This window comes from Vairimorpha necatrix, chromosome 1 (assembly GCF_036630325.1).
Source record: "Vairimorpha necatrix chromosome 1, complete sequence".
In the NCBI taxonomy this organism is placed as follows: domain Eukaryota; kingdom Fungi; phylum Microsporidia; family Nosematidae; genus Vairimorpha; species Vairimorpha necatrix.
In genome coordinates this window covers 136268-162067 of record NC_088816.1, presented here as the reverse complement: position 1 = coordinate 162067, position 25800 = coordinate 136268, and the positions used below count along the sequence as shown (strand labels likewise).

General features: G+C 28.4%; 4 protein-coding genes across 4 annotated transcripts; 1 reads left to right on the top strand and 3 right to left on the bottom strand.

Moving 5' to 3' along the window:
* Nucleotides 1-5504: 5504 nt before the first annotated feature.
* Nucleotides 5505-6689, bottom strand: VNE69_01021 (putative SP-containing membrane protein; the record flags this gene model as incomplete). Its single annotated transcript, XM_065472152.1, has 1 exon — nucleotides 5505-6689. One exon carries the CDS (start codon nucleotides 6687-6689, stop codon nucleotides 5505-5507), a length of 1185 nt encoding a protein of 394 aa, XP_065328224.1.
* Nucleotides 6690-9526: 2837 nt separating this feature from the next.
* VNE69_01020 (uncharacterized protein) lies at nucleotides 9527-10534 on the bottom strand (the record flags this gene model as incomplete). The annotated part of the gene is made up of 1 exon (XM_065472151.1): nucleotides 9527-10534. The coding sequence occupies one exon, from the start codon at nucleotides 10532-10534 to the stop codon at nucleotides 9527-9529; it is 1008 nt and encodes a 335-aa protein (XP_065328223.1).
* A 9636-nt stretch (nucleotides 10535-20170) lies between these two features.
* VNE69_01019 (uncharacterized protein) lies at nucleotides 20171-21070 on the top strand (the record flags this gene model as incomplete). Its single annotated transcript, XM_065472150.1, has 1 exon — nucleotides 20171-21070. One exon carries the CDS (start codon nucleotides 20171-20173, stop codon nucleotides 21068-21070), a length of 900 nt encoding a protein of 299 aa, XP_065328222.1.
* Nucleotides 21071-22078: 1008 nt separating this feature from the next.
* Nucleotides 22079-23707, bottom strand: VNE69_01018 (ribosome biogenesis factor RRP5; the record flags this gene model as incomplete). The annotated part of the gene is made up of 1 exon (XM_065472149.1): nucleotides 22079-23707. One exon carries the CDS (start codon nucleotides 23705-23707, stop codon nucleotides 22079-22081), a length of 1629 nt encoding a protein of 542 aa, XP_065328221.1.
* Nucleotides 23708-25800: the final 2093 nt, after the last annotated feature.

Below are 25800 nucleotides of genomic sequence, written 5' to 3'. Positions count from 1 at the left end.
TGTCCTTGTCTAGGCCTATCTTGATTTATTTCTCCTCTTCTCATTTTTTCTTGCCCTTTTTATAAAATTTTTATCTAAATATTTTTTGATAAAAATTAATTGTTGATTTTTTATAATAAGAAAACGATCAAACATTCTTAACATGGCATCAGGCTATGACAATGGCTAAAGAGAACTTACAGCCCCCGCATTTGAGGCGCTACGATTTTTTTTTCCGAACCCCAAAATTGAAGTGTTAAAAAAAGGAGGAGCAAAGAAGAGACGAAAATTACTAGGCACTTATGATATTAAAAATACTAAATAAATATATATTTATGTACACAATTATATTTTAATACAAGTTTTTACAATAATATAAACCACTAAGCATTTTTTGCCCTTCTGATTTTTTAGAATTGGGGACAAAAACGCACCCCTCTAAGGGTGTTCACTTTATTATTTTGAACCCCAAAAACGAAGTGCAAAATAAAGGATAAGCAATCATTAGTACTCAAATTACTTGCATCTTCAAACAATAAAAATACCAAATGAATATATATTCTTATACGAAATTTAATTTTAAAAAAAGAATATAACCATAAAACTATATAATTTTAAATAACTTAACATATTTAAATTAAATTTTTTGATTTAACAATCTGTATAGATCGTTGAACATTTATTTAAATTTTCTTATATAAATAATATTTACAATTTTAATTGTTGGTTTATTAATAAAGTAGATTTTTGAAGAAAATCTACTTTCATAATAAACCAACAATTAAAAAAAATTGAAAAAATAAGAGGTGAAAAAGGACACAATACTATAAATTTTATTATAACTAAATCTAAAATTAATTTTTGTATAAAAGCATATATTTATTTAGTATTTTTAATATCATAAGTGCCTAGTAATTTTCGTCTCTTCTTGGCTCTTCCTTTTTTTACACTTCATTTTGGGGGTTTGAAAAAAAAAATCGTAGCGCCTCAAATGCGGGGGCTGTAAGTATCCCAGCTCCTATGACAATTATTAAAAATGGTGATATTTAACTTTATCAATGATCAATCTGAGATAATTCATGCTTGAAAGAGACTTTATGTAAAGTAGATGAAATAATCAATACTTTGTTGTATTAAATAGAACAGACTTATAATTCCGCTGCACGTTACTTGTCTCAAAAAACAACTTAATTTTGCCTAATATTGTTATCTGTTTCACTTAAAAAAATAGTATTATATAAATAAACGAAAATATTTATTAAAACTGCATATAACAATCATGATCAATTTTTTTTTGATAATTCGATGGTATCGAATGTATGTTTTTTCATATTTCTGCTAAAAGAAATCCTTACTAGAATCTTAATTGATACAACAAAAAGAATCAATGTTATAAAGTCTTCTTTTCGACTTTTTGAGCTAATGTAAAAGAACATAGAAGTGCCTTGATAAATAAAAAAAATAGGTCTAGGCAGGCAATATGAATCACGCTGTCACAAAACATATATACATAATGGGTTTTATGCATATAAAGAAGACTACATCTGAGGATAAAAATTTAAATTGAGATTTTCAAACCGGAGAAGTGCATAAATCCACATAAACTACACTCTGTTTTTGATGTTTTACAAAAAACGAAATTTTTTTCCAGTAAAATATATGGGTTTAAAAGCTCAAATCTAATAACAAACAAGTAAGGTATTTTGATATACTAGCATTATATTGTGTTAACTTAATTAAAGATATTCGATCTAGAACTATTATAAATAGAGTCTTACCCATGCTATTTAAAAATATTAAGTTATAATAACAATTGAGATATTTAACTAATCTATGCTTTGCCAAACTTCAAGGTATGGAGTTTGATAATTTCTATGTAAAAAATATTTTACTAATCTCATATGAAAGTTATGGTCTTGTGATTAATGTGTATACAAAACTAAGATGAATGAATAATGGAACATTTATAAAAACAAATGAATATCATTAACCTATAGTATGCAATTTGCAAACTAAAATTATAAAAGCATTGTTAAATCTTCATATGCAGCATTACTTTTTCTGTTGTCAAAAATTTGGCGAAATGTAAAACTTTAAAATTGTTGTTATAATAAAATTTGCAATTTGTATGTAAATAAATTTAATTATGGATCATAATCATTATCTTTGTTTTCTTTATAAGTCACTGTATTATAACCGCTTTTTTTTTCTCTTTTGGTTCTCCAGTCTGAAATTCTAATGTACAAGCAAATACATGAAAACAAACAGAACGCCCCAACTGCAAAAATTACGAATCCAATCAAAGAAAAAGCTATCTTTTTAAGAACACTAGTAAATGTTGTACTATTATGAGAAACGCCTCTATGCTCATTTATACTGGAAAGAATAGATTCAGTAAAATTATTTATATTAGCAATGGTGCTATTGTAATTTTCCATCCCCTCTTAGCATAATCGTTTTAAATACTTTTAGTAGCCAATCAAATGTCCCGAAAGAGCATTAGTTTAAAAAAATATAGGGTTAAAATTTTTATAAAATCTCATTTTTTTAGTAAAGAAGTTAAATCTCTTTTAGAAAATCTTAATGTATGATATTAAATGATAATTTTAATACAAAAAAGTATAATTTATATAAATCTGCATATAATATCCGTTTTTAAAAAACGAAATGAGTATGTCCTTACTAATTTGTAAAAAATATTCTTTTTAATCGTATTTAACTTACAAAAGGAAGGATACTAAAATGCAAATTTTTGATTTTTGTATTATTTTTTGGCTTGAAAGGAAGAGTACAAAAACGGAAAGTGTATGATACAACGGACGATAGAAATTTTTAAAAAATGAAAAAATAGAGTACATTCTTGCTCCAGCTGGCCCTTGCAATAAAAAATTTTCCATTTAACTCTTGTTTTTTTGAAAGTCGAAGCGGAAAAAATGTGGAGGATCAAAAACCAACAAAATAAAGTTCCAATAACATAGAATAATGGCCAAAAAATTATTCAAAATTTCTTTTCACAACTTATTAGTATTGCTTTCTTCTCCTCATTTGATCAGGACTTTTTTTTACTATACATTGCGCTGTCTAAAAATAATTATTCTTGAATCATCACTATATAAACAAAATTTTAAAAGCAAATCACAATGTTATAGACGAAATTATCAAATAAATAGACAGTTTAATGAATAATATTTCATTTTTCGAGAAAAACACAACATATATTATAGAATTGATGTTATGTATGATTTAAGAATACAAAAAAAAATTTAGAATACATTTTTATTTTATATTGTCTTTAACTTCTAAGAATGTCCAAAAAGGATAAATGTATGTATTCACTATCAAAATAAGGCTAAAGTAACCTTTAGCACACAATTTTCGATATAGGGTTTTTTTGCCCCTTTTTTTCAAAAATGGAAGAAAGAAAATGTGGAGGAAGAAACAAAAATAAAAATTAAAACAATAAATTTATTAATGCTTCAAACACAGAACTAGAAGAATTTCTTTGAATCATGTACCTAAATAAATAAATAAAGCTTGGCACTGCATGATGACCTATTTCTATTAAAAATAGCATTTTTGAGGGGACGCCAATTACCTTCGATGGTATTGGTATGAACACCAGTATTGGGATCTCGAAAGTGCAACGAGTGGTTAACCATATGGTGTTTTTTAAATATGGTCCTTAAAGAATGATAAGCCTTCCACATATCACTATGTATAGTACTTTTTGTACTTACAAATTTTAATAAATGACCCGTAAGAGTTTCTTTATCTCTTTTTTTAATATATAACACTAAAATTCTACGTTTGATGGTACGTTCTATAATACCGAAACACCAAAATCCCTTCACTAATTTTCCTCTGTTATGTTTATTCTTTCCTATTTTAGTTTCATCAATTTCTACAACAACATCTTCCCCGCCTATCTTACTAAAAGAAGATAAATATTTGTCATAAATGGTTATTTCTTTTAATTTTGTTAATATAAAGGACACAGACTTTTTGGTACAACCTAACATTTGACAAATATATTTACGTGGATAACCAAGAATCCACAGATTAAGTATTTGTAATATTGTTATATGATTAAGGTGAGAACTTATAAAGAAAGAATCTTTCCATATAGAAAATGACTTTTTGCAATCCTTCCAAGTAAATATAAATAAGCCTTTCCCTTTACGTTGTACTCGAATCCTAGATGTACAATTATCACAAACAGTAGGTTGTCTTTTTATTGATAATTCATTATACATCGCTTCAGTTCATCTCTTGTCCAAATTCTTTCTTCCATTTTTGAAAAAAAGGGGCAAAAAAAACAAAAAAATCCCTATATCGAAAATTGTGTACTAAAGGTTAATTTAGCCCAAAATAATAATAACCATACCCAAAATTTGTTTTAAAAAACTAAATGATTGAAAACATATTTAAAAGTAACAAAAAATAATTGTAATGACAAAATAGTAGAGAAAACATACAAATATTATTATAAATTTAAACTTCTTTAAACGCATATTTTTATAAAAATAAATCATTAAAAGAATTTATTGCATATTTTATAATCATGTTTCTAAATAATATCATTATTGCCTTATGTAAAAAATTTTTTTTCTTTCCGTTCTCGACGCTTCAACTTTAGAAAATAGGGGCACAATGAATTTTTAATTTGCAGGGGAGCTAGAGTATTATTAGTAAAACATATAAAGACCTTTTATTTTATTACATGACCGTTTGGAACCCGCTTCTAAAATTTTAAAAAGAAAGGGAAAATAAAAAAAAATATAAAAAAGAGACTTAACAATTTATTTTTAATAATGAAAGAGACGATTAATCCGTAGATTTTGGGGGATTTGGAAAGCCCAGAGGATTTTTTAAAAGGTACTCATAAAGTTTGTCCTGGTTTATTCCATGTCTAGATCGAACCTTTCAATTTAAAATGAGCCAAAACCAACTAAATTATTTTATATTGTGTCTCAGAATCCCTGGGGGCTACTGTATTATTGGAATGATTCACAGTCCTGTGCTCCATCCCTTTGATTGTCGCATGTGTCCTCATATGCTACCCTTTGATTAGTGATCATAATAGAAACAGGTTATACATTATCTTGTATTACCTCAGGAAAATAATTGTATTTCTAAGTTATAGAACCGAGCAAAGCACACGCCGATTCAGCATCAAATGTTTTCAAAATAAACCTTTCATTAATTTTTATTAAATCTATTTCATCACTAAAAAGCTCATCTGCCTCAACAAACATTAGTTTTGCCAATTTTGTCATTGTTTGAATAAGGGGGTCATTAAAATTTTCAAAGCGGGTTCCAAACGGTCATATACCTTTTTTTTCTAAATTTAATGAAAAATTATGATCGTATCTAGTCAACAGCCATATACAAATGAAAAAAACACTACATTTATAATTAATAGTACAAAAAGGGCTTGCAAAAAAAAAATAAATTATTAAAAATTATATAAACAGAATCATGCTATTTTATTGCTACATAATAAGATAGTAAATAAAACACGCTTTTTAATATATTTTTTCAATTTCATACAAATATGCATCTTTGTCATCGTTTATGTTTTCCTCTGCTTGCACTGGTTCATAAAAAACACTATTGGATTTTTTGATCGCCTTTTTTATACTATATTTTCTATATCTATAAAAGCAGTAAAACGACCCAATAAGGATAAGCGGCAAGAAAATCATACATAAAATAATTATATAAGCATTATTTGCACTACTGGTATATAAATCATAATATGTGCCATTCCTATCAGAAGTGGTAGAAATTATAGAATTGTCTTTATCATTCATTTGAGTCTCGTTAGAAAAAGTACTAAGGAGGCTAGTATAATCAAAGCCAGTATTATTAGAAATTTCATTTATGTAATTGTAAGTCATATTTCTCGTAGTACTGAAAGACGTAGTTGGTCTACAGAAATTTTTTAAGCTTTCGCCGTCCCAATAAATTTCCGCATTATCATTAGTGTTATTTAGATCAGAAACATTCGGGGTTATGTTTTTAAAGTCGTAAAAATCACTGCTACACTCAGAACATAGTATATTCTTTTGATTAGTTTTAAGCTTTTCAATATAATAAAATCTCTTATCTTGCTCAATACATTTATCTATATTCAACACAATCCCTTCACAGCATTTAAAATAGACAGATGGCCAATTGTTCATACCGTTAGATTTAAAACATAAATTTTCATCGAGTATCTTTTGTAATTCTTCTTCGCGGATTTTCGAATTTAGCATTCTATCTTTATAACAAAAGTTCAATGATCTCAAAATATCAAAAGTCATGTAATAGATTTTACAACTAAAATCAAACCCCAACTTTGTCACATCAACTGTTTTTGAACTTATATCTAGATAGAAATTAATCAAATAATTCCACCTCAATATATGAAAATATGAAACTTCATACAATTTTTTATTTTTTTCAAAAACCATCGTTATATTATCTTTTTTTAAAATATCGTTGAACTTTGGATTACTTACTATATTTTTCCAAATAGATTCTCCCATAACAAAAGCAGTCTTTTGTGGTAGTTTGTCTGTGTCTAGTAAGTCATCAAATAAAAAGCAAGTATTTTCTGATTCTGAGAAAAGTGGATTGTTAATTAATAGACGATCTCTTTTACTAGATTTCAATTTAATTGCCAGTATTGATAAAATATGAAAGAAAAGAAAGTTTGATACCATTTTTTTTTGTGATTGGGGGTAAAAAAGATTTTTTTTATGATACTAAACAAATAATAAAATAATTTAATAACAAAGTCGTATATAAGTTCATAGATATATATTTTATCTGAAACAATGAGGACTTAGATACTAAAACACTGCTTTTTCAGTCTGTTGACTGTGTAAATGATAAAAATTCTAAACTTAGAATTTGCCCAAAAAAAATGTGCACCATTAATGTCCCTTTTTTATATTTGCATTTAAAGTGTCATAGCCTGATGCTATGATTAAAATGTTTGATATTTAAATTTTTATCAAAAATTAACAATCAGTTCTAATCAAAAAATATTTTAAAAAACTTTTTAAAGAAATGAGAAAAATAGAGAGTAATCAAGATAGGCCTAGACCAGGACAAGGGCCAAGATTTCATGAATTAAAAAATTTAAGGGAATAATTTTATTACGACATGCTTAGTGTAGTTTATATTCTAATTTAACAACAAAAGGTTCCGCGTTAGCGTCTCCTGCTTGTAGATAGCTTCCAGCTTCATCTCCTTTCCTTCGGTAGTCTAGAGAGTGCTTTCTAGCGTCTTCGGAGCTGGGATAATCTGGATGTACGCTTCTACCTTCTTAAGGATTTGGACTCTTGTGGTATAAGATTTGTAAAACTTAGTCACTTAGCCATCCTAAGTGATGAGTAAGGAATTATTTCAGTTTTAAAATTATATATTAAGCCCAGTTCGTTTGCAAGGGCATCATACTTTCTTAACTTATCGTTTTATACTTGCTGTAGATTTTCTTGTGAAACAAATAAAATAGTAAATATATTTTAAGTTTTTTTTCTTGCAAGTAAGAGGTAGGGAGAAACCTTACATAGGGACCAGAGGGATTTGGCTGTGATCCTCATCTAACTGTACTGTGAGATTCTTACTCACTAAAACTCCCTCCATACAACTTGCCGGCGCAGCAAGCTCCGCCGTATCCATTGGACTTTGGCTCCAGGAGAACACATTCCATTTATACCTCAAATCGCGTCCAGAGTAACCTCACAGCGAATATACTTAACGGGCATGGTTATCTATAGCCCGAGGAGAGACATCATCGTACTGACTCAAAGATCCCTAAAATTATCTGATTGTACACACGGCTCCTTACACGGCCACATCACCAGCCCGGCGTTTTTATTGGGCTGCGTTGACCACCAGCTCCCACTAGTTTCGGCCACCGTGTTACAGAATCTTGTAGGATAGGGTCCACGAGACCTTATATTGCCCTACTTCGTCTAGTCTCTTAGTTAGCTCTAAGATCTTACCCTGGAGTGCACCAGCCGTGGGCTTCAACTAGGCCATTTTCATCAAACACTTATATATATCAATAAGTCCTTACGAAGAAGACACTGTTTTTCGGCCTCGATGTGCGTTTATACACTTGATGCTAATCCCCTTGTGGCTGTACACACATAAGTATCATTGATACGACTATATGATTATCCTAAACATTTTTATTTCAGAGTTGTTCCAACTGCATCATAGAATTTAGAATTATTTTGTGTATGGGCTTCGGACACAGCCATGCTCAATTTAAACCCTGTCTTCTACCAATGCGCCAAGGGTTTTACATACTACTTTAACATAGGATGTTTGAAAATAGTTAAACTTTTTTAAATTAATTTCAACGTGATTAAATTACAAACTTCAAAATAGTTTTATTAAAGATTATTTTTTATAATTTTATTTACAGTAATAATCGGCTATTCTATTTTTTATTTGCAAAAAAAAAAACTTTTTTATTTGAATTATATGTGTGGTGTTTTGCATGTAGTCGGTAATTTCTTGTATTTCTGACATAGCTCCTATTATAAAATTTGTATAAAATAAACTTGCGGGTCCAAAAATATTATAAATGATAACTAATTTATGGATACAGCTATATTATTCTCGATCTGGCATTTTCATACACCTGCACAAAGGACAGCATTTTTTTAGCAAATTTTATTTTTATGTCTTATATTAATTTTTTTTTCAGGTATAGTATTATACATTTTCATTCTATTGTTTTTTCAACAGTTTCTGTGTCACAAACTTAAAAAGATCTGTACATTATATTATTTTTCTATCTTTTTTGCTTTCAGAAACTTTACGGCAAATATTTTAGCGTTTTTTTTCTATAGTAAATACTTATAATTTATTAACTTTTTTCTTAGTTTTTTTTTGAAATGCTAAAGTAACTGTCTGATATGCGAAATTATAATATAAAAAACAAAAAAAAAACAGCATTAAGAGGTTGTTTTATCTTAATAAATCATTATACTAGAGGTTTTGGACACACTAAATGTAGTTTTTCTATTTTTTTACATATTGTGGTTTAAAGAACATTTGAAGCTTTTTAAATGAACTATACTTACTTTCAGTGTTTTACAAAACATTTAAAAAAAATTATATTTAATTATTCTTTCCAGATACGGATTAAAATTTAATCTCGGCTTTACTTAATTCAAACCTATAAAAATAAGGGTAAAAAGTATGTTGATTTTCAGATACCAGTTAGTTTGAATCTGATTATTTCGTAGTAACAATAATTACATATTCAAAAAAAAATTGCAATATCAATTTCCTTAACTTTTCATTCATGAAAAAAATATATATGAATATAATAAATATTAAAAAAAATACTGTTAATATACTTTTAATTTTACGTTTATCAATATTGAACTGAAATGTATTTCGAGTCTATAATAAAAATTTGAAATACAAAATTTTTGTGTGACTACACAGGATTTGTTTACAAAAACGCAGTTAGAGTCTATATTACAAATATCGATATTTTTGTGCTCTTAAAGTGTAAAAACAATTACAAAAATCAAAATAACGGGAATATTACAAGGATAAATATTGATAGTAGAAGGATCATCAAAATTGTGGCTAAATAATGATTTAACTGATGATTTGTAGAATTATAAATTCGGCGGTTAACAGGGTGGTTTAAAGGATGATTTAACTGTTGGTCTAAATGATGATTAAGCTGATGATTAAACCGAATGTTAATATGCTGATTAAAACAATAATACATATTAAAAGCATAATGATGATAATTTCGACAATTATCATAAATCGAGAAATTTAAAAAAAGATCTCTATCATTAATTGTTTTAAAATTAATTACATACGGGTTCATATTCTTATTGTTGTAATAATTATTTGTACTTTTTGAGAATAGTACGTTCTGCATATTGTAAATCAGTTTATATAAATAGAGATGTCTCTTATTCGTATTTGTATATTTATTAAATTTTCGTACCCTATTTTCGCACCACTTATAATGAATAGGAAACCTGCATAAAGGAACTTCGGATTCACAACACAAATTTTCTTTTTGTATCTGTTTGAATATTTCGCATAAAGAGCCATAAACTTGCAAACTATCTTCTAAAGAAAAATTTGTAGACCAGATGATATAAAAAGGTCTTGAATAAATTATATACCTATAAATTTTTTTTGTTTGTTTCGAGTTATATCTGTTAATATTTTTATATGTCTGATGAATATCCAAATAATACATATCTAAAATGTATTTATGTTCTAAACCAGCGTTATTTCTAATATTTATATTATAAATGCAAAAAAATATTCTTTCGGAAAAATCAAAAAACTTTATATCTTCATCTTTGTCATCTATAATTCGTTTTTTGATAACAAAAACAGTATTAAATCGTTGTTTATTATAATATAAAAGCCAATCAACAAAAAAGCAGCTATCATAATGATATATGTATAGAAGTTTCGTAGAACCAACGTTTATGTATTTTCCAGTTATCATTTTAGTAATAATTTCTTTTAGCAGTTGGAATGGGAGAAATTTTAAACTCATTTTAATGGGTCTTAAAATTTTTATTTTGTAATAAATATAAAATAATCGTCTAAATCTTATTAACTCAACGAAGATACCACAACTTCTGATCGCACCGAAAAAAAAGACATATATATTCGATTTTTATTATTCCTAACTTAATTCTTAATTAAATAGTAATGTTTTCAATATAATAGAAGATAGTTAGAAACAAATCGCATTCGAATCCCTAACTTGATAAAAATTTTTTAATTTATCATAATTATTCTTATTTTACATCAAAAAAATAAACAAAGAATAATATAATAGCGCAAATACTTTTTAATGTATCTTCTATGGATCTGTATGTTTGATATTTTTTAATATAATAAAACAATGGTTTGTAACAATATTCTTCATATTATAAGCACACATTATTTTGTATACTTATGAAAGTTAGCATAATACGGGGTTTAGATATTGAATATAGTATTTTCGTAACTAAAAATCTATCAGCCTCATGCATGCATCTCTTCTTTACATCTAATTTTACATTTAGTGATTCGAGCTCTATCTGGCCATTCTTCCATTTTTCTTTGATCAAAAGAATACATTCTAAAGTCTTTTTTCACAATAAATGGGATTTTAAATTCTAAATATACTTTCTGAAATGTTTGATCGCAAGATCATCTCGTTTAATAACACGGGTTTATTGTTTTATACATTAAAAACAGAAATTTTATATGATTTTTCTTTAATCTTTATATTTTCTACCATAGTATACTAGTATTGGTGATCATAATAACTTCAAATATTGATGGCCATGTTTTTTTTCTTGTAGACAAGAATAATAAGCTTGTTTCGGCGCGTATGTGAATTTTTAGATATTTTTCTTATTCTTTTTTCAGATCGTCTTTCGTATGATGCCCTGTACTATGTGCCTGTGTATCTTTTTTTAAATTTGTATAACAATTTTATACGATAAAAAGAGAAAAAACTAATTACTTTTGTTGGAACAAAACATGGGTTTATTTTTATAAAATTATTTAAAAGATCAGATGTCAAATATATCAACTTGATTATATATTTGACATTGACATATATTCCTACACTACTTCCCCTTTAAAAGTTTTACATGATTTCGATTCGCTGTAATCGTTCTTCCGTCGTCAAGTAAAACACTATACGATTTAAACCTTTTATCCAAGACCGTTCCTTTATCTTGCCATTTTGGTTCCAGTTTCCCTCCTTGGGGCAAAATTAGTCTGTACCATACCCTGTCACCTACCTTTATTTCTTCCAATTGGGGCGCACCCGTTTTCTCATGTGTTGCATACTCCCCTCTGTATCGTTCTAAATTCTCCTTCGCTCTAGTCCTAAAGTCTGTTCTATCCATTCTAATATTAATTCCCTCCTGCAGATCCATATGATTAAGAACTAATCCTTGGTGCAATTCTATGGGCGCACAGCCTATGGCACGGTGATAGGACTGCATATAGGCTTTATTTACTTTTTTTGCACATTTGGCCCAATCGAACTTGCCAAATTCCGTGAGCTTCCTCAGTTTAATTCCTATTGTTCTGTTAAATCTCTCTATTAATCCTGTGGTGGTCGGACTGTATGGTGATCCGTATTTCCAAGTAAACTGTTTCTCTTTTGCATAATCCTCACAGATTCGATTTTTAAACTCTCGTCCATTATCTGTTAAAATTGCCTTCGGAATTCCATATTTCTTTATGATGTATCTGTCCACTAAATGCACTATTGTGTTCATGTCTTTTGTATGGATCGGGATAATCTCCCCCGTTTTTGAGAAATGATCTACCATTGTCAGTAGATACCTGTACCCGTCCTCACTCTCCTTGAATGGTCCTACTATGTCAATTTCCCAAATCTCACCAATGTTGTTTGCCACCAATGGTACAATATCTTTGAATTGTTTTTGTTCTCTTTCCTGTTGGCAGATTTCGCAGTTCTCTACAAACTGATCTATATCTTTGTTAATTTCCTTCCATTCATATTTACGTCTCATGTTATATTTCATATTTTTCTTTGAGCCATGGCCCAACATATCGTGGTAAAATCTGACCAGTTCAAGTCCCCTTTCCCTGTTTATAACTTTCCTTTCTTCAGCAGTGCTTACTGTTTCAATTTTCTTCATCTCTATTTTAAAGTCTCTACTTAAATGGTCTACATAGTTTGAGGGTCCCGCAATATACTCAATTTCAAAATCATATTCCTGAAGGAGGAGCGACCATCTCGCTAACCTTGCCTTAATATTCCTTGACTTAAAAAGATACTTTAAAGCCTGATGGTCCGTTCTTAAGGTAAACTTTCCCAACAGTAGATATTCTCTGAAGTGTTGAAATGCTTTGACTACCGCCAACAGCTCCTGTTCTGTTGTAGAATAATTTTTTTCCGCTTTCGTGTGCAAAGAACTAAAGTATGCTACCATTTTTTCCTCTCCTTCTATTACCTGGGATAGCATGGCTCCACTTCCTTCATTTGACGCGTCCGTCGTCAAAATGAATTTATCTCTCGTATTTGGGATAGTCAATAATGTCGCTTTATTCACAGCTGCCTTTAACGCTTCTATGGCTTCGATAAACTGCCTGTTTTCTGATGCCCTTTTCCAAAATTTGATTTCCTCTTCCTTTTTCAACTTAATGATCCTATACAATGGGCTTACTATCTTATGACTGTCTTTTATAAATTTCGAAATGTAATTATATAGCCCCAACAATGATTGCAATTTCTTTTTGTTTTTTGGAATCGGCAATTCCTCAATACTCTTTATCCTTTCTGTGTCGATCCTAACTCCTTCCTTCGAGATCACATGCCCCAAGATTTTAAGTTCTTTCTTATTAAATTCACACTTTTTCTCATTCAGCTTTACTCCAGCATTTACCAACTTCTCCATAACCAGCCTAACATGCGCTTGATGTTCCTCGAACGTTCTACTATAGACCAAGATATCATCCAAATAAACAACCACAAATTTGTATAAAAACTCTCTCAGTATGTTATTCATTGCTCTCTGAAATGTGGCTGGCCCGTTTACTAGGCCGAAAGGCATCTTTACAAATTCAAAAAGTCCTTCTCTGCATGCAAAGGCAGTCTTCTCAATATCCTTTGGAGGCATATTGATCTGGTGATATCCCGATTCTGCATCCATCTTAGTAAAATAACTTGCACCCTCTAGTGCATCAATAAACTCATCCACTCTAGGCATGGGGTATGCATCCTTAATCGTAATATCATTAAGCCGCCTGTAATCTATACACAATCTATATCCTCCATCTTTTTTTTGGTACTACAATCACTGGACTTCGCCAAGCACTCTCACTTGGCCGTATCACCCCCAGCTCAAGGTATTCTTTTATTATTTTAGATGCCTCCTTTTCTTTCGTTCCGCCTAATTTATATAGCTGAGCCATGACTGGCTCACTATCTCCCGTGTTAATCCTATGATATCCAATTGCATTTCCTTTAAGGATTTGTCCCGACTCCATGTTGACCTTTCCATTTCCAAATCTTAGGTCAACTTCATATTTGTCCAATAATGTCCATCCTACTATGCACGGCATGGTGATGTCCCGTGTTACAATAAATTCGTCTTCAAATATGTATCCTTCTATTTTTATTTTCAGCATCGTTTTCCCTATGATTCTTATCTGTGACCCGTTGGCCGCCTGTAATTGAAGATTATCTCTAGTCAATCTTGTTTTGTCTTCAAGGTGTTCCGGCCTAATCAAATTAACTTCTGCACCTGTATCTAATAATACCTTAAACGGTCGTTTACTGTTCTCAAGTGTAGCCAACTTAACAGTGGATCGATTACTTCTGCTATTTAATAACCTATAATTAAAAATAAATTTATTCAAGTCTTCTTCTTCCACATCTATCTCATCATTCCCTTGTGGTATACTAACCTCTCTAACTTGTTTTTTCACCTTAGAGCTTTTCCTTAAACTGTTAAAACGACATTGAGAGACCACATGTCCTTGCTCGCTACAGATCAAACATCTAATTTTTGAATAGCTTGATTTTTTACTATTAACTTTGTTTCTTATTGCTTCGACTTTAACTTCTTGACCGTATGAGGATGCTATCTGGTTTCGCTCGGTCTCTCTCGTATCCTTAATATTCTTTAATGAATCATAGATGTATTTCCACGCAAGGCCCTCTTTGTTGTTAATAAGCACGATGTTAGCTAGATTATTCGGCAGACCATTCAATGTAAACGCTACCAGGACTTGTTCTGGTACATTTCCTTTCCTCGCTATGGCACCCATTCTATCGAGATAGTTCAGAATAGATCCACCTGTATACTTCAATGCTGCAAGCTTTTCCAAACTAATCTTCAGAATCATATTACTGACAAATCTCTCCCTGAATCTATCTATTAGTTCACCCAAGTCTAGCTCTACTGGTTGGGCCATTATTCAATCTTTTGCTTCTTCCCTAAGAGACATCTTGAATGTAAGTAACAGCTTACCCTCGCTGTACTCATTCAACCTGCCCACTTCCATCAAGTCCTCTATGAACTGTTGTGGGTCGTCTTTCTCTTCATTTCTGAAGATGAGAAGAATATTTTTGTCGCTTGTCGCCAAATTGTTGGAACAAAACATGGGTTTATTTTTATAAAATTATTTAAAAGATCAGATGTCAAATATATCAACTTGATTATATATTTGACATTGACATATATTCCTACAACTTTATTGCCTTCTAATAAGATTAAAACAATATTTGATCATACATGATAGCATCAATCAACAGCCATAATATTAGATTTCAGTAGGATCATGGTTCTATATGTTCAAGGTTTTTTTGAACTACTATTTACGCAGTTATAAAGTTCTTATATGTAATATCTATATAATAGGTACAATTAGCTAATTATTATAGCCTTCTACTATATATAAGGTCTTGTCTCTTGAATGTCTTTACGTATTCATTTGTGAACCATGATCTACAAAACAAGAATTGTTATTATAACTTTCAGAAGTACTTTTTTCAGATGAATTTACAGTTAGGGGGTGTTATTGGCCTTAGTCTATACTTATTTATTTTATTTTACTTAAATAAACAAAGGGTTATAGACATTTATGATAGCAAATGATGCAAATTATGACAATCCATAACACTATTTGTGGCGATATTCATCCAATATAAAATGTATTATACAATTTTATATTCTTACTTGATTTATCGATTACGTCAAAAAACATATATACTTGCTTTTGTTTTATATATTAGAAAACTATAAATCTTTTAGGATCAGTTTTATATTTAAAAGTGCAAAACTGATGTAAGACATGAAAATTTCATTCATACACGCTTTAATTATATTAAGAAAATTTTTAATCAAATTATTTTAAACGGATTATGAAGATATTTATGTCATATATGGGGATATACGACATATAATTTTGAAGTAAAAGCAGAAAGACTTTTTTTTGTATCACACAATATAGCTTTTAGATAATTTAACATAAACCACTGCCGAAAAAAACTAAAATTATTATAAATAAAACTTCCAGGCGAAATTTTTCAGTTTTTTTTTGTATAAAATCAAACAAACAAAGTGAAGCATTTCCGACTTCGAAAAACAATCTTGTGATATCCTCAGGATGAAAGTCACTGTTTTTATTTACAAAACAATAATGCCGTTAATTAAAAGCAAATTTTTTTTAAAATAATTTTACGCTGTATTGTTTTTGTTTTAAACTTTCTACAAATTTATCGTGAAATTCTATAGCTGATTGTTTCTTTAAAAAGTATTTAATTATGCCATCATTCTCAATTTTTGATTAAATATTTTAATTTTCTTTTCACACTTATATTCTTCTCTTCCATTCTTTAATATATGTTCAAGATTTTAAAAAAACTAAATTTTAGTTTCTAGAAAATTTTCTGTTTACTTTTATCTCCAAAATTTTTAAGTATTATATAAATCCTTTGTAAATATAGCTGTATACTCGGCTAATAAATATTAATACAGACCCTTTTCCAATTTATTAATATGTTCTTCCACATTATATGTAGCTTTTGAATTAAATTTATACATAGACATTTTCAATTAACTTCTAAATCTTGTATTTTGGCGGACGAAAAGCTATTTTTAATTAATAAATTAATGATTTATCAAATTTGATTATAAATTTAATAATTGTTCTTCATTCCATATGTTTTTAGTGTAAAATTAATCGACTACTTTAACACGATGTTCTTACATTTCATAATTACAACTTTCTTAAATTTTAGTCTTAATCTAAACTTTTGCCTGTAAAACCCTTCTTTTCTTCTAGCTTTTATTATATTTTTTGTCTAAAATAATTATCAATTATACAGTAGTCTTAATTATTTTATTAATATTCTTCACACAACTCATATTTACTAAATTTATATAATTCTTTATCTTTTAGACGCAAGAATTTTTCTGTATTTGACAGCTATGATGCCATTGATAAAATACAGTCTTATATATTCTCATTTAATTCTCTTTTTCTTCTATATAGGGGCCATAAATCCATATAGATCCATCATATTGATTTATTTTGAGAATTAGAGATACTAAATTGAATTAAATTTGTGAATATAGATAAATTATTAGTACCCATTTCATGAATATGTTTTACCCTATAAAAACAAACATACTTTTATAAGAAAAGATGAATAGTGTCATTGTGCAACGAATATGTGTTGATTTCCTTTGCAAAAAAAAAAATTTTTTATATTTTTAAATTGTGGATCAAAATTATCATTAATTTTAAATAATGCAGAATATTTGCAAATATGCATCACAAATATAAAGAAAGCCTTACTCGGCTTATATTGGATTCTTAATTCTCATTTAATATACATGCGAAGGATGATATATGTGGTAGGCGATTAAATAATATTGACCATGAGCATTAGAAGTGTTAATTTTACTTTAGCAATTTGTTCTATACGGAATAGACCCCGAAATGGTCTATTCCAAATATTTCCTATTTATTTTCTAGACCTTACCCTTAATGATATGTCTAAATCATAATTCAAATAAATCTATTTTGAATACTTCGTCTTCTATTTCAAATCAGACCTCGTGTCTAATCACAATGAGTATTGAAGAAATTTTTTTAAACTTTCATCATCCCACCTTTTATAATGTGATTGAAAGTGTCTACCAAATTGCCAACATCAGGACTCAAGTCCTGAAAAGAATAGTAATTATTTTTACTTACAACAAAAATACATTTTTGTTGGTTTTAAAACTTATCTAGACAATAAACCTCTTATTCCGGCCTATGATTTCTCTATATCAACAACCATCCCGTCACACTACTTATAACTACAGAGGATATTTTTTTTATATCGTTATATTTATAACATGATTTTTATTTGAGATATTCATACTTTTTTCTTTGTACTGTCTCGTATGTCTCGATCTATCCTTGTAAAAAAAAATCAAAATTTGAGAGTTTCTAATGTTCTATGTAATATTCTTTGAGCAAAATAATATTCTTGTTGTGCTAAAGTATTTGGCTGCAATTTTTTTACCTTATTAATTTTTCTTAATAATGTTAATTATTATTTCCAAATTCTTTTTCTATTAACAAAAATTACGGTCAAATTTTCTCTCTAAGATAGTTTTGAACTTTGGATTAAAAATTTTGGTCTTCCAAATTACTATCTATAATCAAAGGCATCATTCTAAAGACTTTTATTTTTAATAACTCAACAACTGAAAAGCAATTTATTTGTGCTTTAATTACGTTAGATCCGAATCGATAGTTCAAGTTCTGACAGAAATTGGAAACAATGTCATATCAGTGATAGTAGAATATAATAACATATTATTTTCATTTTGGCGAACTAATTTTTTTTTCTATAAAAAATATAAACAAATGTTTTATACAAAATATTGCAGTCAAAATAAAAAACTATTGAAAATTATAGAAATTTACCACATAAATGTCACAAACAGTATTCGCGTGATATTTTGTTTGAGAACTTTATTAAATTATTTATTTTGACAAATTGCTTAATAGGTAATAATTATCAGAAGTATAAACATAATTTTATGGTATTTACCATAATGTAATGTAATACGCGAATTTATTTACATTAATTGAATCAAATTCTAAAAAAAAAATATAAATAACTTTGTGTTATTTGTATAAAAAAAGCTACATTGAACTGGACCTAAGAGAATAATATTTGATACTTTAATACTCAAAAGATATCATTAAATAAAACTCTTGTTTTAGTTTCTTCCATGTTCATACACTATTATAATCCTGAAATAGGTTACTTACATTATATTATAAGTTCCAGAACAAAACTTATGTGGTTCTTCGTTGTTCATAACAAATGCTTTTTTGACTTGTGTACCCCTTATTGATATAAACATCAACATAGGATATCATATTGCAAAAATGTAATTTATATTTGATTCAGTCGCAATATGCCCTAATGTTACGAATTATCGGAAGATATTGACAAGAAAGTTTTCTAAAAATCTAAAATATATTTTATAAATTTTTCTGTAAGTATTTTTGCATGTTTTCACAAGGAAAGAATTTATATTTAATTCAACCTTGTACTTTTGTTTGTAATTTTCAAATTAAGATATAAAGCACGTATATGCAATTATCTTTCTATTTATTCATTGCTACACTAGTACTTTTTATATATATGATATCACAGCCCACACCTATAAAATTTTTAGCTTATTTTTTATACGTATAAATAAAAATTGAAAATGCATACGAATAATTTGCTATTAAACCATTTATAAATTTATGTGATTATATACTATACGTAAATTATTTATTATATGTAAGAAGTTAGAATATAGGGCTACATTTTAAATTCAATTAATTTTCGATATAAAATTCGGTAATTATAAGATAGTATTGTACACAAAAGAATACGCATTAAGCTAAAAAATGAGAAATGATTACCCGACTACTTTATATAAGAATTTATTTAATTTTTTATCTCTTAAGCAAAAATAGAAAACCTAAAATAATTACTTGAATATCTTTATGATGATATAATTAGATTATAAATTTATTAATAGATAGAATTCTACTACTTGTGTAGATATTTTTCTGAATAAAATCTACGTTTTTTTTTTAAATTTTTATTATTACATAAAAACTAACTAAATTAAACTCATTTTGAAATTTTAAACATGATTGCTTAAGATAATATGGTAGATAAAAAAATTTTTATTTTAATTTACGAGTAAAGTCATCTTTTAATGCTCATTGTATGACGTAAACATCCGCCAATTCCCTGCTTTTTAGAAATTTGAATGTTTTGTTTTTCTGTTCTAATATGAATTTGTACAAATTAAATAAGAATAACTAATTAATACAAATTCATAAAAATAAAATACTTTAAAGACAAAATAATTGGTAAATATTTGTTCTAAAAAAAGGAAAAAGGAAAACAATTTATCAAAAAAATAATTGCAGTTTACATTCTTGTTAAAATTAATTCCTTAATTTGTCTAATTATATTTATTTTTATATTGATGTACTTTCTAAATTAAATAAAGCATACTAATCTATTTAATTTTACGTTTAAACAAGACAAATAGAATATATATTTGTTTTTTAAGCCAAGTTATTCAATATATATTATTTTTAAAAAATATTTATTTTCCAATAAAATTACCCCATGTTTGTGTCAATTATAATTTTTATATTTGCTTTTGCCGCTACTAAACAACATATGATATTTTTATCTATAAATAAAAATGTCTGCACATTTTATTTAGGATTAAACTATGGTCTAGAACCATTTGAACATCACAAGTATAAGATAGTTCTTTCTTCAACAGATTTTTATTCACAGAAAGTGAATGAAGCTTGCACTAATTCGTCATTCGAAACATTCAATTTTATTAAATGCAAATATGACGCAGAATTATTATCAATTTTAGAAATGACATTAACTAGAAACAATGATAAAATGAATTTTATGGCTTGTAGAACATTTTTAAAATCCGAAATTAATTTTAAAGCATCTAAAAAATATTTTACGACAGAAGTATCTTCAACAAATAATAAAAGCATGCAAACTCCGTGTAATTCTTTTTTTTATTATTTACAAGATATAAGATATCATGATCACATACGATTTAGACTGTCTAAAAAGGATTATGATGAATTGAGAAATGTTCTACCATCAACGCCATATAATTTTTTTATAGCCAAAAAATCAAATCAAAAATATTTAGCTGAAAATTACAAACAAAAATGCGATAATGACGCAATGAGCACATTATCTAATGATATAGAGCTAGATTATGTAACAATTTACATTGATGACGATGAAGATGAAAACAAGATAATTAGTACGGAATCTATTGATTTAGGACAAGGCTATAATAATAACAACGACCAAGAAGATGGAGAAGAAAATATAACACAAAAGCGAAATAATAGATTGATAGAGCTTTTTGGCAAAGAAGACAATATTCAAATAAGAGATCTTTATGAATACGAAATATTGAATGGGATACATGAAACATTCTGCGAAAAAATTATACGCATAATAGCAGAATTTTTTATCTAATAAAAATTTATTTTTCTTTTTAAATTAAACATCCATAGAAATTTAATCTAAATTACCACTACTTTCTTATATAGTTTGAAATCATTTTTTGTAAAAAAAATCGTCATTAAAATAGGTAATTAAAAATTTTTTCGATTAAAATCCTCTAAAAATCTTTATTGTAGAAATTTTACAATTTGTTATGAAGTGTATTAAAGTTTTTAATGGTTTATTGTCAATAGTTGTGATGATGCAAAGCGCCAAAAGGCAAAAATATAGGAATAATTCTCAAGTAATTTTTATAAAAATATTATTTATCACAAATTATACACAATCAACATCATATAATAGTTCTGCCATAATGCCTACTAAAGCTTTTATTGTCTTGAAGTGCAAAATGACTACCAACTCTTTAGTAGCAAAAACTACTAGGTTGAAATTTGTATGTTTTAAAAAACTTAGCAGATGTTGTTTATAGCTTTAAAAACTTCTTCTGTGTCAATTCGATAAATCATACAAACAGACCACAAGCAAGATGCTCCTATATTGGATAACATATTGGCGGTTGTTAAGTTTGTGATGTTAAAACATAGTTGGTAAAAATCTTTGTCTTGATTAGCGAAGTTTCTTGCAGAATTTAGGTATTGATAATGTAATTTTTTTTTTGATTGAAGGCAAATCTATGATGATTTTTTATATAGGTGAATTGTTGTTAAGATAATGTGAGAATGACAGGTTAAATTGAGTTATGTTGCCTTTAGTACTAGTTTTTGGGTCAAGTTTACGCAATAAAAATATTTCAGGCATTTCAAATTTAAGTCGAATTTTTTCAGATTAAATATTTTTGAATTATATTTTTTTAAATGCCTTATGTTGTGTTCTCAGAGATTCTGTTTAGATTTTTTTTTTCTTATAAAAAATTTAAGACTCTTTCCCACAAATTAGGATGAGAATGTATGTACTAACAACTTCTAAAAAATCTTTAAATATAATTAATTAATTCTTTATAAATAAAACTTTATTATAGATTTATTGTTTGTTTTTAATACTTTCAACAAACTCTTTGGCTCGTGTTCTAACTTCATCTACATTCCCATTATTTTCTTTTTCATATTGCATCCACATCCTGTACCATTCTTTCATATCACCAACCTTCCAGTCCATATTGACAACTCTACGAAATAAAATTCTTTTATAGTCTTGTGTTTCGTTTTCTATGTATTTAATCCAACCAGGTTTAATATTGCCAATAATCTTTTCTGTTTTTATACGAGGTGTATCTTCGTATTTGTAAATGTAGTCAACGGCCACGTCCATATAATTGTAATCAGTTATTTTCTTTCCCAATTTATAACACATATCAATGTATTTAGTGTACAGTTCTCTGCTTAATTTTTTCTTATAGCAAAATTCTATAACTTCAAAATTGTCTGATACACTACCAACTTTATCGAGGAATTTATCGCTGCAATGTCCTACAACTTTCTTCATTTCTTTAATCAAATCAGTTGTGTCACTAGTTGTATATTGTAAAAAATTACAATACACAAGACTTAGATTATCTTTATCAGTTGAATTTAGTGTATTTATATGTTTATAATATAATTCCCTAACCTCTTTATATTTTTTATCCTCTGTATATCTTTTGATAGAAGCTAATAAATCCATAAGTGTGCCGCTACATTCAAGCTCTTCGTCTTCTTCTATTTCTTCGCTTTCGCTGACGACTGCATCAAATGGCACGCTGATATTTTGTACCTGCGATAATTCAAATTCGCCATCTTTTATATTAATTATACGTCCTTTTATAGTCATGGCCTTATTGTTATTAGACATAAATTGGTCCATATTCGTAGTATTAATAAATCCGCTATATGTTTGATACTCGAGTGTGTATTTATTATCTAATTTTTTAACTACTTTAGCTTCAATATAATCATTAATGTTAATTGCGGAAAGTATTTCAAAAATGTAAAACCCTAGAAGTTCTTCTTTTACATAGACTTTAATTGTCTTCTTTTTCCTTTTTATATCGTCGTACTCGTTTATTTCATTTGTAAATACAATTCCTTTAATATTTTCATTTGAGACCATTAAAAAATTTTCACGCACCGTGTCCACTGTAACTTCAATTGCGTCTTTCACGGGATTATCAATCTCAACAAAAAACATCTTGTCATCTTTTATCTTCCATAAAATAGCCGAAACTTGTTTGTTGTGTTTATTATTTTGCAAGACACATTCGCCTTTACCAATAGGAGTAATAATTTCATTTTTTTTCTTTTGATGTTTTATTTTTCCAGTAGTGTGTTTACCAACCCAGTTAATATCATATTTAAATATTTCACAAATACGTAGCGAATTAGTTTCTTCTATTACTTTAAACGTGTAAAGTGTGTTTGGCTCTATTTTTGTTTTCGTAATTGTAGTTTTATTGTCCTTAGAAAATAATTTGTAAACTTCTTCTTCTTCTATCGTTAAAAAACTATTAAAAACTGCTGAATTATAAAAAACTTGTAAATTGTTAGAGTCGTCAAGGACACAAGGAAGATATTTATTTATATGCATTTTTTGAGGAAAAGATGTTTTATGGGAATATGTTCTATGAGGAGTATAAAATTTTGATTTAGTAAGTTTCCCGTAAATGTATGTTGGCATATGAAAGGGTGAAAATCTTAAAGTATTAGAAAATATTAATTTTTAACCGTCAAAAAATAAAATTTTTATAAATCAATATCATATTTTACTCTAGGATTTGAACTACAAATTTCATTTGAATATTGGAAAGAATTTTAATTATTTTTTAATTATCTTTTTTATAACTGTAACTGACACATATAAAATCCCTATCAAAGTGTAAAATGATTCTTTTTTCGAAAAATAGAAAAGCTTGTCTTTTTTCATATATAAGGAGATTGAATAACCCTTTTTTTGTTCTTTTACATTTGTTTACCCCTTTTTAATTACTAAAATAGAAATGTTCTTATTTGTCAGTTAGCCCCTTTTCTAATATAAGAGAACTTTTCGGATTTGATTTTATGAAAAAGACTCTTTCCATTATAAAAAGACTAGCGTATGCACACCCGTTCTGAGAACGGGTTGTTTGTGTTTGCATGGGTACATGTTTTAATTTTATCACATTATATTTATTCTTTAAAAAAATGGCATAGTTTTTGTACGCTCACGGCGCATTTTATCATCTTTTATCTCATCCTTATTGGAAGAAAAATGGCATAGTGCTTGTACGCTCACGCGCATTTCTTCATCTCTTGGCTCTTATGGGCCAATTAGTTCACGTAGAACTACATTTTTAGTATTGCTTCCTCTTGTCCCCAACTTGACTCTCAAGTTTTCACTCTTCTTCACTCTTGACAAAGCTACGTATAATTGACCATGAGAAAATACATCCTCAGGCAAATACACTCCCACTTTGTCAAAAGACTGTCCCTGTGCTTTATGTATTGTCGTCGCATATGACAATACCACAGGAAACTGTCTTCTTTTAAGTACAAACGGAAGAAGAGTGTCACTTGGCATCATGTCTATCTTTGGTATAACAGCAAGGGTGCCCCTTCCCCTTCCTGTTATTATTTCACCTAAGATGTAATTATCTTTAAGACCTTTTATCTTCAATCTGGTCCCATTTAATAATCCATTCTTAGGATCAATATTGCGTAACAACATCACTATTGCCCCTATCTTCAATACTAACTTATGTGGAGGAAGTCCTGATGGCTGTTGCATGTTCAAGAACTCAAGAGGAAATCTCAGTTGTTCTTCGATATCCTCTGATTCTATAGCATCAGAACTCACATATACCCTCGAAGATCCATTAAGTAGGTTTAACACTTTGGCATTCAATTCATTTGCATGTTCATTTTTGCTCGTTAAGATAATCTTATCAAACAAAGAATCATCACCTGCTTCAATTTTGATTGTTCCAAAAATGCTATCGACTATGTCCCCTTCTTCAAGATATTCTTTGGGTATCTCCACACATCCTTTACTATCTCTAGTACGCCCCTCGCCTATATCTAACAACCACTTATTAAACTCCAATTGATTATATGATCTCATGTTCGTTTCAAGCTTTAGTACACAGACATGTACCCAAAGTCTTGAACTAATTAATGAGTTCTCGATGATATCATTTGGAGTACCCTTCATTACAATGGTTGATGTCTGTCTAAAGTCACCACCCAACAATAGAGTTTTCCCTCCAAAGATATCATCATTGTCACAGAGTCTTTTAAGCACCTCATCTATTGCGTTCAATGCATGTTTTGACATCATCGAAACTTCATCTATTAGCAATAAAGAGGCCTTTATTATTCTCTCTGCTTCTGGAGTATTTTGCTTTAGTCTAGATACGCTGGTCTCTGTCAAAGGAACAGGAAGTTTCATACAACTATGCATTGTTCTTCCATCTTTTAATAGATCTGCAGCAATTCCTGTAGTGGCCATCTGTATTGAAGATTTTTTATTCTTATTTAGATATTCAATCAGGACATTGTATAGATATGTCTTTCCTGATCCAGCTGGTCCATCTAAAAAGAATAAATTGCCTTTTTCATCTATACTATCTGTTATTGTATTAAATGCATTTCTCTGTTTTTCGTTCAAAGAGGATATCATCTGATCTAGATCATGTTCAATGCCAGAGACGGCTCTTTCATTCTTGATATAGTTAATCGGCTCATCTAAACCCAGAGCATTTAAGCTCCATCCATGAGCATTAACTATATCTTTTA